At 39.4% G+C, this 13409-nt stretch overlaps 1 protein-coding gene, 1 long non-coding RNA gene and 1 pseudogene across 2 annotated transcripts in view; 2 read left to right on the top strand and 1 right to left on the bottom strand.

The window, feature by feature from the left end:
- Positions 1 to 6562, bottom strand: part of LOC110057118 (adhesion G protein-coupled receptor L3-like) — a 35318-nt gene extending 28756 nt beyond the window's left edge. Inside the window, exons 1-2 of the mRNA XM_020763683.2 lie at positions 6281 to 6562; positions 4105 to 4285 (exon numbers count right to left, since the gene is read on the bottom strand). Of these exons, the coding sequence (XP_020619342.2) occupies positions 4105 to 4285; positions 6281 to 6353 (254 nt within the window). The 5' untranslated portion in view covers positions 6354 to 6562. The remainder of the gene's footprint in view (positions 1 to 4104; positions 4286 to 6280) is intronic.
- Positions 1053 to 4288, top strand: LOC149105330 (uncharacterized). The gene is made up of 2 exons (XR_016201726.1): positions 1053 to 2253; positions 2673 to 4288. It is a non-coding gene; the product is annotated as an uncharacterized LOC149105330 (long non-coding RNA).
- Positions 6563 to 7245: 683 nt separating the features above from the next.
- On the top strand, positions 7246 to 12300 carry LOC149105331 (uncharacterized; annotated as a pseudogene).
- Positions 12301 to 13409: the final 1109 nt, after the last annotated feature.

Genomic DNA, 13409 nt, shown 5'->3' on the forward strand with positions numbered 1-13409 from the left:
GATTTGGAAATTTAAAAAAAAGCTTTTTGTGTAGTTTGTTTCTTTATTATATAAGACAAATAGATTCCATGTTGCCGTGCGTCTGTTCAGTAATAGATCACACAGGACGTCAAAATGTGGTAAGAACATCAGTGACATTTGGCTATCGCCTCTAGTGCCACTGTTTTGTTCTTACCACATTTTGACGTCTTCTGTGATCTACTACTGAACAGACGCACGGCAAGATGGACTCTATTTGTTAAATCAGTGGATCTGCTTGGCAGAGCTGCTTACAATCTACAACGCGATAATGATCGTGTAACAATAATAATAATTGTAAGAAACAAAGCTCGAGACGTCAAGGAATTGGCCAAACAATTTATGATTAGCATTCAAAGTTAAGATGTTTTATCTAGGATTTTAACAACCAAATAGGCCATTAGCAACAGTTGGCCACGTGACTTACTTTTCAAGAACACGCTGCTTTAATAATTGGTAATGCATAATGTTACCAGGAGAGAATAGAACATTTCAAAATAAGCTTTCAAGCAAACTCTCAGGTTTATATTCTTTGAGATATAATTTTTTATGGACTTTAGAAATTAGATGGATTTGTATAGGAAGAAAATGCTTTGCTCCTAGTCACGCTCCAGTGCAGTGGTTTTCCATATAAATCCTTGTAAGTTTGCAAGTTTTGCAACAAAATCTTTGCCTTTCGGTTTAAGAGCCTAGAATTTTCTCTTGCTCCATATATTTGAACCCTCTTTCTATCTCTAGTAGATATATGCCAGCGGCTTGAGTAGTGATTAATAGTGCAAAAGATTTGTGGAGGGCAAAGCTTTCTCACTCCCATACAAAACCATTGGTCTGAACTGGTATTCTAATTATTTAAAATACGCTCTTTCCAGTTCTGCTAAAAGTTGTTAACTTATCTCTCACCTGACCAACTGTTGCAAAAGGCCAGCCTATTTGAGCGATGTAGCTGGGTTCACATTCAAACTTACGTGTGGATGAAAGAAAATAAGAAAAAAAAATGTATATATATATATATATGTTATTAGCCGGCTGGGAGGTCCGTATAGGGAAAAACTGTGACCGAGGTCTTGAAAATGCTGCCCGAGGTCACAGTTTTTCACTATACGGACCGACCCTAAGCCGGACAATAACATGTTTATCTTTTTTTCTTGTGGTAAATTGGCTTACAAGTGGGTTTGTTTACGCAACTTTGTCATTGAATTGGCTTACGCGCCGTGCACATACCAATCCTAGTCTAACTAGCGAACGAGCGAGCAACTCAGATACTAGACAAGGTAAGATGTATTAAAAAACAGATTTATTTCGAACTACTTTATGTTAGTGGCATTAAGTTCACCAATTAAGTTCTCCGAAAGTGTTTTTCCGGTGTGAAATTTCGTGCAAAGATTGAAATTGTACTGCAGAAACAATTTCTGTCAGTCGTTGCGAATCACTCGAAATCAGAGTTTTCTACCGTAAATTGAGTAGCAGATAGCGAGGAAATTCGTTAAGTGTATTCCACAGAAATTCTCTCAAATACAGCAACGATCAGAGAGGTAAACTCGACTGAAATTGAGTCATTTTTTAATTAAAATTGTATAGAGAGAGACACGCAGGATTACTCGCCATTACAGCGCCGAGCTACAAACAGCGAAACAAACTCTCACAACTTCAAAACACTCAATTGAATTTACTTACAGTGACTTTCCTTGCCATTTAAAGGTGAATAGAGATAAACTTGCTTTGATTAATCGTCGATGGAAGTGTAAAAAGGGCGAAAAATTGATTACCGCTAATTCGTTCACGAAAATAGATCAACTCGACGGATTCCGTCCGCTGTCATAGGCGAATTTAGGGGAGGGGCCGGGGGGGCCGCGGCCCCCCTTTTTTTTTTCTTGTTTTTTCAAAACGTTTTTGTACGACCCCAACCCTTCTAACCGTCCTTTGAGTGTTGTTATAATTATACAATCAGGTTGCAATTTTATTCAATTTCGGAGCTTTCCTTATTTAAAATATATTTGGTGTTGGCAATTATAATATATTATCAAATATTCAAACAAACGTAACCCAAAATTAAAGTTTGCGCTAATTGTTAACGCCAAATGTAACATGCGTTTCTTTCGGTTTGAAATGACGAGGGACACTGGACACGAATATTGTCACGCCGTGTCCCTTGCTGCACTGCTGAAGAGTGAAATATTTTTCTGATGTTTTCGAGGAAAGCAAAGACGACACTGTTTACATTTCATCGTGAACCAGGTGAGTACGTTACTTATTTGACCTAAGTTAAAAGTAATGTTTTTTTTTTCTTTTTTTAGATCTGTATCTGTCTGTTAGCGGGCATCGTTCGAGCTCTGCCTGGGAGACTTTGTTTGGTGATCATCCGCCCCAGAAAAAAGGCAAATGAAGTAAAAATGTTAAACTTTAGCTTGTATTAAATCACTCAATGTAATGATCTGTCGCAAAAGGTTTTGCGTAAATTGATTTATAATCCTGAGTTAATTTCTCGATAGAAAATTCTGACAGAAACGATTAGAATCATTACAGAAATAACAGTTTGCTGATGATGTTTCAAAAATGGATCAGTTGTTTCTATTTGTGCCAGGTGAAAGCGAGTTTTAAAGAGCAAGCTTGATTATCATTCGGTGCTTTTATAATAAGTAACGTTTCCCTTCTAGAACGTTTCACCGTAGGACTCAGCCGTTCGTTACAGGGTTTCGCACTGAATGTTATTGAGGCGACAAGCATGTTAACGTTGCGAAGGAACAGCTGAAAGGTATGCGCAAGAATGCTAAAACAACATTTGCAAGTTCTGTGTATGAAAAGATCAAGAAGATGGCTAAGAAGGCAAACGTCAAGGTAAGCATCCCTCGAACTTTTGGTAGGCAGACATTAGCAAACAACACCAATGCCAGGACACCAGTTGCCTACTTTCGACGAGCAATATTTCTTCCTTTCCTTGACAACTTGTTGGAACAAATAAATACCCTCTTTAATGGACGATCAGAAGCGGCATTGCTTGGATTGGAGTGCTACTGATACCTGCCAACTTACAGCAGCTTAACGAGTCTTCTCAAGAGAAAGTTATTCAACATTATTCCCCTGATCTGCCGTCCCCAAGTAGTGCGTCGCAGGATCTGGAGCTGTGGAAGTGCTTCTGGTACGTTATTCTGCGTTAATACTATACATGGGTTACCAAGTTTATAGTGAAACTGTGGTAAGCTGAAAAAACCGATAATACCTTGTCTTGAAATGTGTTAATTCTTGCTTTTATTTTTAGGGACAACGCAACCGTAAAATTCACGACACTGCAAGAGACATTGAAAGCCTGCAGCTCAAGCCTCTACCCCAATGTCCATACAATTTTGCGCCTCCTGTTAATCACCCCAGTCACAAGTGCAACTGTTGAACGTGGCAACTCTTCACTGCGCTTTGTGAAGAATGTTTATCGCAGCACCGTGGGAGAGGAACGTCTAAATGCACTGTTGCTGCTCTTTATATAATGCAGCTGTTGACGAGTACGCCAAACGAAACCAGAGAAAGATGACATTCATCAAACCGCTGCATTGATTTATTTCGATTAATACTGGATGTATAAAGGCAATGCAGTGACTGTTAACAGTTCGCCTACCACTAACACTACGACTTTGCTTTGAAAATCGTTTTTATAAAATGCTCTTTAATTCTATGTTCCGAAACGTTAACGTTACTTTAATTTCACGAATACGTCCACAATCATGCATGCTGCATCTCCTGAAAAGTGAAGGTTTCATTCGAGGGGCAGGGGAGGGTGGGGGACTCGGCCCCCTCTTTCTGAATTTTCTGGATCCGCCCCTGGCTGTGGTGGTCCGGATGAGAAAATTCCGCCCGCTCCCGGAACCAATCAGATTGCAGGATTTGTTGAATTCCGCCCGCTCACGAGCTGAGAAAAAGATAAACATTACTATTAATCCGCAGGGATCTAAAAGTCGTTTCTTTGTTCTCATTATCAATAAAAAGGATCCTTGTTGTGTGGACGACAAGTTTAAAGGTTACGCTGACGCACCCATTGTCTTGGTAAATACACTTGAAAAGTTTTTGAAAGAATGTTTGGAAAGCGTTGAATCTCACCTTAACCCTGTCCAGTATTTTATTCCTTGATTGGTAATGGCTTGCTTGGCAATGTCAAGACTTGCCAAGTCTGTGATCCTTGCTAATTGTTCTCCCGTTCCTTTGCACTTGTTGTCTAAGTTACTTCCTTTACACTCATCATTGCTGAGGTGGTAAGTGACAGAGGCACAGTGATGCAGCTCTATCGAATAAATAAAATTAAAAAAAAAAACATTTGTAAACGCTGATTCCAAAGTACTCGATCGATCATTTGAATCATTTAAAGGCCGCGTAATGAAAGGTTAAGCAGTTCAGTCTAAACAGAGTCCCAAGTTTTAATAACGATACTGAATATTTCTCTTTTATTGTATGACCCTTACAGCCCCGGGCGCAGTTTCCTTGGAAAACCATAAGAAAAAAAGGTCCCGTATGAGGGCCGTACGCGTCGAAATGATAGGGCCGGAAAAACACGTACGGCCCTACTAGAAACTCGATGCGAGTTAATGATGAAACAATTTTGCGGCTGCAAAATTTCGTTCTGTTCAAAATGAGTGATGAAAGTGAACTTTCTGAGAGCGAATTTTACTATCCAGGCGAACGGTCCGATGCAGAACTACTTCAGTCGTCAACTCACTCCGAAAGTACAGAAAAAAAGTCAACACTCCTCGCAACTGAAGAGGTTCACAACTTTCTCAGAAGTCAACAACGAGCAAACAGGCGGTCAAGAAAACAACTTTTCCGGATGAACTGTCCGATAGTTAACCTTCGGAATAAGCAAACGGTCTTGAGGCGAAACGTTTTTCAGTGGAAAACATCAGAGAATTCATCATGGGTCAACGGCAAGGAAACAGGCAAGTCGTGATAAAAACAAAGTACGATATAAATGTTTTCTTCAAGTTTCCAGAGTTGTGAGAAGCGAAACCACAAACATACCTTGTGTACAGTAGGATAAATTGCTCTGCAGTTTCTACGTCAGGGTCGTTTGAAGAGACAAAACTGAGTACGAACACAAGTTTATTACCGTACAGTTCACCCAGATAATAAAACTCGCTTGTGTTTAATAGTGTAATTTCCACTACACGGCAAAGCAAGCAAAGTCAGCAAACCCAGACAACGTTTTCGGGAGTCAACATCGGTGTCATTAATATTCAGTTGCTGTTCTCCCTTCTTCAAGCGAATCCAAGAGGTCGACAATAAAAATTGCTTGAAACGACGCCGACATTTTCTTGAGTCTTCGGACGAAGATTTAATTTGTGAACAATTTCAGGGACGAGTGAAGCGAACTTTTGTCACTCGCTAAGTTTTTGATGGTTTTGACTGAGTTACGTCGGGCCGAACGGGAAAATTTTTGTCTCTCGGCCAGGAAGTACGGACCTCGAGCCCAATTTTTTCCCGGCCGGCCCTCCCACTCAGTCAACCGGTACATATTAATCTGTATGTCAGAAAACTCACGGCTCACTTAGAAGCCAAATGCGTAACATAATTTCGATTTTCGGTCTTTTTACATGTATTTATAATATTTAATTACATATCATATCGTCTGTTAAATCTTTGAGATTAATCTTCAAGTGTCATGTGCAGGTAATGTCAATACGTTTTTTGGCTAAAGTTAACATTCTTCAGGTACATAGGCAAGGTGCAAAAATAAATTCAGCGCGTTTTCCTCATCATGATATCATGATACTCGCTGTATAAGCCGTAGATTCGACACACGTACTTTTTAAAGTGCAAATGACTATTTTTGATTTCACATACTAAGGCAGATTGAAAGCTTTTCTTTCATGACTCATTCACTGCGAATCAGACAGTGAAATTATATAAAAGTCGCTGGCAGAACTTTGGTGAGAACGAATAGAGCTTCCCCTTGGAAATGAAATTAATTAAGTCGCATATCGCCCAAGAAAAGAAGATTTCGTGCTGGTTCTGTTTCTTTTCTTTCTAACATTCTCGGGTTAATCTGCGCAAAATTTTTGAGAAAAAATAGATTTTCAAACTGGTCTATTCAATAGTTTTAAAGTTGCCAGAAGGATGCTAATGAAGATTCTTGTTTGCTTTCATTCTGGTGCATGACGCAACTAAGCAAGGTAGAATTTTCTTGACTAGCTAATAAATTTGAATAGTAGTTACTTATAGAGTGGTTCGCGTAGCTTATGATAAGAGGAAGTCCAACCCATACTAGGTAAGAGTGGTTACTCACCTCCGAGGAAAATGCTGATTTGAAGAAGCAGCAAATGAATGTTAATCAACTTTCTACACGTAGAAAAGTTCATGCTTTCAGTTAAAAAGACGCATTTTTATGTAGTCTCTACGTACACTAAGAAAAACAGAATTATTGTGGTTGTTTTTGAATGCCTATTTGTTTGGTTTGTTCTTTGTACAGAGCCGCTCCATTTGTTCCTTGTTTCCGTGCGCGTTTCCTATGTTAAAACGTAAATGTTTTCTCCTAAATATATAAATATATTCAAGGTAGAATAATTTAAGTGACATTGTTTAAATGAGAAATGTTGACAGCTCTTTGTTATTTTTCAAGTGAGGCTATTGTATTCGTCAAATAAGGCGCTTTTTAAGTAAGTATTGAATGGCGTCCAGTCAAAGATTGGCGGAGTACAATACTTTATATTCCTTACGTTTTTGGCTGTGAACCTTTTTCTTTTATACTTTTCCTCTGTTTCCTCTGTGAGGGTTAACGTAATCGATAATCACGTAGGCTGGAAATATTAAGTGATATAACGCACACATGTTGAAAATTAAAGTGATTGTTTTATCTCAATTTTCTCCAACGGAAAATGAGCTTACGTGATGGGGAGTTAATTTAGGTTCCAAGACGACGGAAATTTGTTTTCCAATTTAGTACGTTCAAAGCTTTGTAAGCAGCATTGTAAATTCAAATTTGACTATGCTTTTGACGAGTTTCGATATTAACCATTAGCTGTTTCTGTTTTCCAGCCGTCCTATCAGTAAACAACTCTGTTTTTGTAGATTACGACATCTTAAAACAAGTCACGTCGAAGTAACAAATCCCAAGGAACAGAAATGTTTAACTTATTTAGGGGGCAATGTGAAAAAAAGATCTCAGAATCACCACGGAAGGACAGAGCTGTAATTACCTCGGGCGCCTCCCGGCCTGCGTGATCGCACGGAAAATACAAATTAAATAAAGACATGCACCTGCATGGTAATTTTTCCTTCATTAGAAAACAGCGCACAAATTTACATCTTGACTGTTTATAATTTCTCCTCAGTTGTTTAGGTTGCAGCATCACGGCGGCTTCACAGGGAGTCTGCTGTAGAGTCTTGACACTGTTGTAAATTTGTCAAAGATTATTTTTCCGTCTTTGTCGAATTGTCATTAGATATATTTAATGTATTTTTCGTGGGCTTCTTTATTATGTTAATATAGTTTTTCAAATTTCGAAACCTTTATCACTTTGGTGAGTTTAGTGCCCCAGGAAAAGCATAGAATCGGAAAATATATTTTGTAACGTTTCGCTAATTACACTGGAGTATGTTCACTATGTATGGTTCGTGTTCACTGTAGAAGTATTTTAGGCGTGAATCCCTAAGGGGCTAGTAGGCTATTTAAGAATTTGTAAGTTATGCAAGAGCCACTCGAAGGTATCTCTTTCAACTTTGCTTTTGCTGTTATGTCGTCGGATACTGAATGAGCGAGCGTTCCCGCTTCGATCGCGCAATCCTTCACTGAGGGAGATCCTGTTCATAAGACTGCTTCACGAACATTGTTTCCTCGTCTTTTGGACGTTACGTTTGATCAGAGGTTCGCTGCATTCAAACGCGATCTTGACGAGAAACAAGCCACCACTCAGTCTCAACTGTAGAAGTTAAAAACGGTATCCAAGGCTTCGAGTTCTTCTAACTCTAAAGTACAATACGAGTCTAGCAACTCTCTGCTTGATGCAACAGACGGGACCGTTAAGACCATCTCAAAAGGAAACCTTTCAGCAGCCAAGTTATTTCGTTCCGTGGACAAGAACCCCGCTGTTTGGGTAGCAGTGCAAGTACGAGTCGGACGAACTCGCCGAAGATTCAGAGGAAGAGGAAAAAGCTCTGATCAGCCGAAAGACGAGCGCTAGCTAAGATCCGGGAGAAAAAGCGGAAAAATGCGTCTAGCTGGCCAACTCTACAGCTACCCGCTCTACATCCAGTGAAGCTCCATCTACTTATGGTCTGCCCACTGGCAATTATTTTTCTTCTAATCAGCCTTTTTGTTTTTTCCGCATGCAGTCCTTTCGTGGACGTCAGCCTCAACTGGCAGACAAGTGTTTTAGCTGCGGCCAAAGAAGCCTCTGAGCAAATCCATCTTCCTGCCCAAGCCGTTTTAGAGGAGCCGCTGCAGCCCCTCCAAGCAGTAAAAATACATACTTATGGCAAATACCAAGCTGCATTGAAGAGAATGGGATAAGATGAGTATATAATTTATTCAATATAATCAAATGATTGGGAGACTTTGAACCAGTTGAACTTATTGATAATTTTGTTGAACCATGTGATTCAAGGTTTTTTGGAAGTCTTGGAAAGACAATTTACTCTAAGGGGCTGAAAAATTTCTGTAGCTGTTCATTTATGGTTCGCGTAAATTTTGGATATGTCAACTGCGTCCATTACTTTTGACTTTGTCATGACAACCACAGACTTCGTATAGGTTTGGACAAAAATCAACTTTTTCGACATACTTGTGTATTTTTTTTTTCAGCTTTGTTCATCATTTTGCTGAATTTTACCAAATTGTACATTTCATAAGCATTCTGGCTTCATAAGCATTCTAGATTATTTTTTGACTTTTTCAAGAAAATAGTAAAATCCAAGATGACGGATCCAAGATGGCGGGTCAAATGACGTCATGCTATTTCACAGCCAAAAATTATGTCATTATTTTACAGAGCAAGCTCAGGGCTTTCTATTTAATGAATGTAAATTTATTTTCTGTGCCCTAATAGAACGAAAACCCAAGGAAGGGGTTTCATCCCCCTTGTACCATGATGGGGGCATTAGTTCGAGGGTTAACGATTGTATTAGCCCTGATGACTGACTGAATGAATAAAAGACTGATTATCAGGACGGAACACATTATATTTAAGTTAAAGGCAACCTTAAGGTTAATGTAGAGTTTTGAAATCATATAAGTGCTTCTTGCTTTATTCGCGTTACTATTTTTGTTGGGTATCAGATTCTGTTTATGTACATTCTACCCTCAGCTCAGTTTTCTAATAATCGCTCAGCCATCCAGTCCAGTATAGTGATTTGTCGAGCAGGCTATTTCTGATCTTCTGGCCACAGGTTCGGTGGTCGAGTGCGCGCGTGCTCCTGCTGTGGTTAACCCGTTGTCAGTTTCCATACAGTTAGAGTTCTGGAAGAATAATGTTTCTTATCTCAATTCCAGTGTTTTGCAGACGTTGCTCGCAGACTATCTCGTGTTGTATACTCGGATGTTAGCACTATTGGATTGGCTGCTTTCATTGCCATTGGTAACATGCCTGTTTTCGCGCAAAAACTGAGATTGTATGTAGACGAATACCAGATCGAGTACCACGTGGAGAGAACTCCACTGTGTTTGTTTTGCTTTGAAAAGTTTGCACTTCTTCTTTCAGGGTGCTCTGTTAAGTGGTTTACTGACAACCAAACTGTACCTTTGATCGTCGATTCTGGTAGTATGAAACTGTGTTCGCTTCAACTCGCCGGTGATATATTTGATACCGCCAAAGAAAGTAAAATCAAAATCGAGGCTGAGTTGATACCTCGTTCAGCTGATTACTTATGCAAGATCGTCGATTGATGACTGGTCAGTTAAAGATAGCTATTTTCATGAAGTAACCTCTTATTGGGGTCGCTGTTCAATTGATTACTTTCCCAGTTAAAAAAAAAAAAAAAATTCAAGTTTTCCCAGTTTTTTTTCGAATATTCCCTAGCATTTAGTTGGGTAGGAGAAACCCGTTGGCTGGTGCCACCTGTTTCGTTGGTTAAAAATGTCATCCGCCACATATGTTTTTGTCAGTAGAACTGGTTACTCTTTATTGGCCTTTCAGCTCCCTTTTGGCCTTTTTTGGTGGATCGTAGGTAGGGTTTCAGATCTTTTGTTATTGATTTCTCTTCGGTGAGAACGGTAAAGATGTTTATCTCCATGGGGCAAATAACAGTTCCCTTTTGGCTCGGAGAATTTTAGTTGCTCGTCGGGGCTGTACAGTACAGTATCCAGTAGAACCTGTCTATGGAGAAGTCATGCCGCGCGGTCACGATTACGCTGTTTTAGGCCGTTGGGCCATGTCATCTTTGTGCGGGACTGCCCGTTTATCATGTGTTGATCTTAGGTGATTGCACTGTTTTAGGCCATTGGGCCATGTCATTTTTGTACGGGACTGCCCGTTTATCATGTGTTGATCTTAGGTGATTGCACTGTTTTAGGCCGTTGGACCATGTCATCTTTGTACGGGACTGCCCGTTTATCACGTGTTGATCTTAGGTGATTACACTGTTTAAGGCCGTTGAGCCATGCCGTTTTTGTGCAGGACTGCCAGTATATAGTGTGCTGAATGCAAGATTTAGGCCTCTGGACCTTCCTTATGTTCTGATCTGCGTGTTGTTGCTTTTTTGTTTTTTCTAATTGTTCTCACATTTCTTTTGTTATCTTTCAAGTCTACAAAGTGGATGTGTGTTTACTTCAAAGGTTGCCCACTCAAGAGATCCAGACGGCTTCGCAAGTCAACGGAAGGTCTTCCCTTGCGTTCCTCTAAAGCAAAGGCCCCTTCAACAACAGAGCGTTATTCAAGTGACTTTCAAACATTTAGAGAATGGTCTTCGCGCATTGAGGAAGTCGCTTGTTTGCCGTCTGATGAGACGTCATTTGCTCCTTATTTGGAGTATTTTGCTGCAGCAGAGTTCCCTCTACTCCACACTTGAGTCTGTCTGTTATGGCATAAATTGGGCACACCATCGGTATCAATGGCTTTCCGATTTGTGATTTTTACTTGTGATAGAAGTGTTCTCGAGGCGGCTAAAATTGAGCTTGCAAAACCTGTTTCCATAAAAAGGGGGCGCTGTTACTCCCGAGATGATTTTGAGGATATATAATAGGTTTGCGCGCCCCAAGGCTAATCCCTCTAATCATCGCTTAGCTGCAATTTGCGTGACTGCCTAATCGGCTTTTCTCCGCGTCAGCGAGTTAGCTAGCCTTCGTTGTTGTGACGTTAGTTTTTGCGATGCATTTGTCAGAATTTATACATGTGAGAGCAAAACAGATGTTTATTATATGTAATTTTTAGTTTTAATTTTATGAATTTATCTTCTTCAAAGATAGAGCATATTTTGCTCTCAAAAAATTCGTAGTAAAATAAAGTTTTAGACTTGGCATGCGTTTGCGGAACTAGGATATCTTATACACTTGTTTGATCTACATAGCTTAAGAACAGGGGCCGCTAAGGAGCAGGCATCAGCAATCTACACTCTTTATGTCACGGCAGATGGGAGACTGATCGAGCCAAGAACGGCTAGCTACGGCTATATTACGATAAGTTAGGATCTTTACTTTCAGTTTCTTGAAGTTTGCACACTTAGATTCCTTTGTTCTCTTTCTTTATTTTCGAAAGCGGGCATCAATAAACGAGATGCCCGCCCCTGATGCTGTGTTTGTGTTTATTAAGATTAGTTACAAAATATTTTATAATCGTTTCAGGGTGATTAGAGTATAAAGTAACTTTTCGAGCAAAACTGAGCAAAAAGACAAAGACAGAAAACAAAGCAGCACGGTGGAAGGACAGACCAAAGGGATGTGCAAACTAGCTGTCATTTTTTTCGTCACTGAAAAACATTTCACCCGGCTAAATACCGGGTCAGTCAAACAACCTAGCTCTGGCCTAAATGTATGTGTGTTTTGTTTTTCAATTGCCACACTAATCAAGCCCATCCCACCTTAGGTACTAAGATAGCAGCATGATTATCAGACTTTTAAAAGACACTTCCCTGACGGGATTATTAGAAAGGTTTTGCGTGAGTTTGAATTGATTCTGATTCTGGGGAAGGTGTCCTGAAAGCATTATTGGAGATAGACCATTTATGACATTTATAAAAACAGCTTTCAATTCAACCTCTGTTTTTAAGCTACTTCTAGTAGGTTTGTTTTAAAATAATAATGAAGAAAGTACTGTTTTATCTCATTTACAATCCCTTTAATTTCCCTAAAAAAAAATAAACATCGATCAAAAATAATTCTTAGGCTTTATTTATTCATACGAGTCTACAGTGCGTGCTGCTAGACGATTTTCTCCTCCCCAACCAACAGATGTTAATAAACACAAGCTATTGAGGCACGCACAGTTTCCTTAGAATTCGGATATTGTTTTATTCAAAAGCAAACTCTCTGTTTTGTGAACCCAGCTTGCACATGGACGTCAGAAAACATCTGAAGGGAATGTGAACTATGGGGATCACGAGATTCAAGAGACAGATCAGCTTTTTTTCGTCAACAATTTTTTTTTCGAAGGCCCGTCAAACTTTTCTATTGTCCATGACGATATTGCCTCATTCTAGGCATTAATGCTATGTAATATTTAAGAATATAAGTAATATAATTAATGTTGAGTTAATTGGCATCGTTGAGAAGTGATGGGAAATAGTGTGGCAATAATTCATCGGAGGCTTTTACCTTAATCATTAACGAAATTAAAATTTTCCAAAAAAACAATTAACATATTAAATTTAAAGAAAAAGTTCATTTTTTTCAGCGTAGGTACGTGGCGTATGGCAACATATAGTATACCACACTTCCCCGTAAGGAATGTTATTACACCACCTTTCAGTTCCTTTCATCCAACTCCATCTAACTTCATCGCTCTTCATTCACCGTCTAACTTCTTACAACATAGTTCACCTTAATCTAAATCAGTTTGGCTTCACCTAACTTCACCAACTTTCCATTCACCCCCCTAAACCTTCCTCCAGCTACATTCAACTTCATCTGACTTCATTCAACTTCATTCACCTTCATCCATCTTCAGTTAAATTCATTCGCCTCCATCTAACTCTATCCACCTTCATCCACCTCCATTTGCCTACATTTGACTTCATTCACATCGATTCATGCACCTCCATCTGACTCCAACCATCTTTATCCATCTTCATTTAACTTCGTCCATCTTCATTTGCTTTCATGTGACGTCATCCACCTTCATCCACGTTCACCTAACTTCCTTCACCTTCATCAAACCTCATTCACATTAATTTACCTTGATCTAACTTCATTTATATTCATGCATCTCCACCTAACTATATCCGACTTCATCCACCCTTTTTTGACTTCATCCACCTTCATTTGCCTT

This window comes from Orbicella faveolata, unplaced genomic scaffold, assembly GCF_042242905.1.
Source record: "Orbicella faveolata isolate gen_17 unplaced genomic scaffold, um_ofav_v1 contig_34, whole genome shotgun sequence".
Lineage (NCBI taxonomy): Eukaryota > Metazoa > Cnidaria > Anthozoa > Scleractinia > Merulinidae > Orbicella > Orbicella faveolata.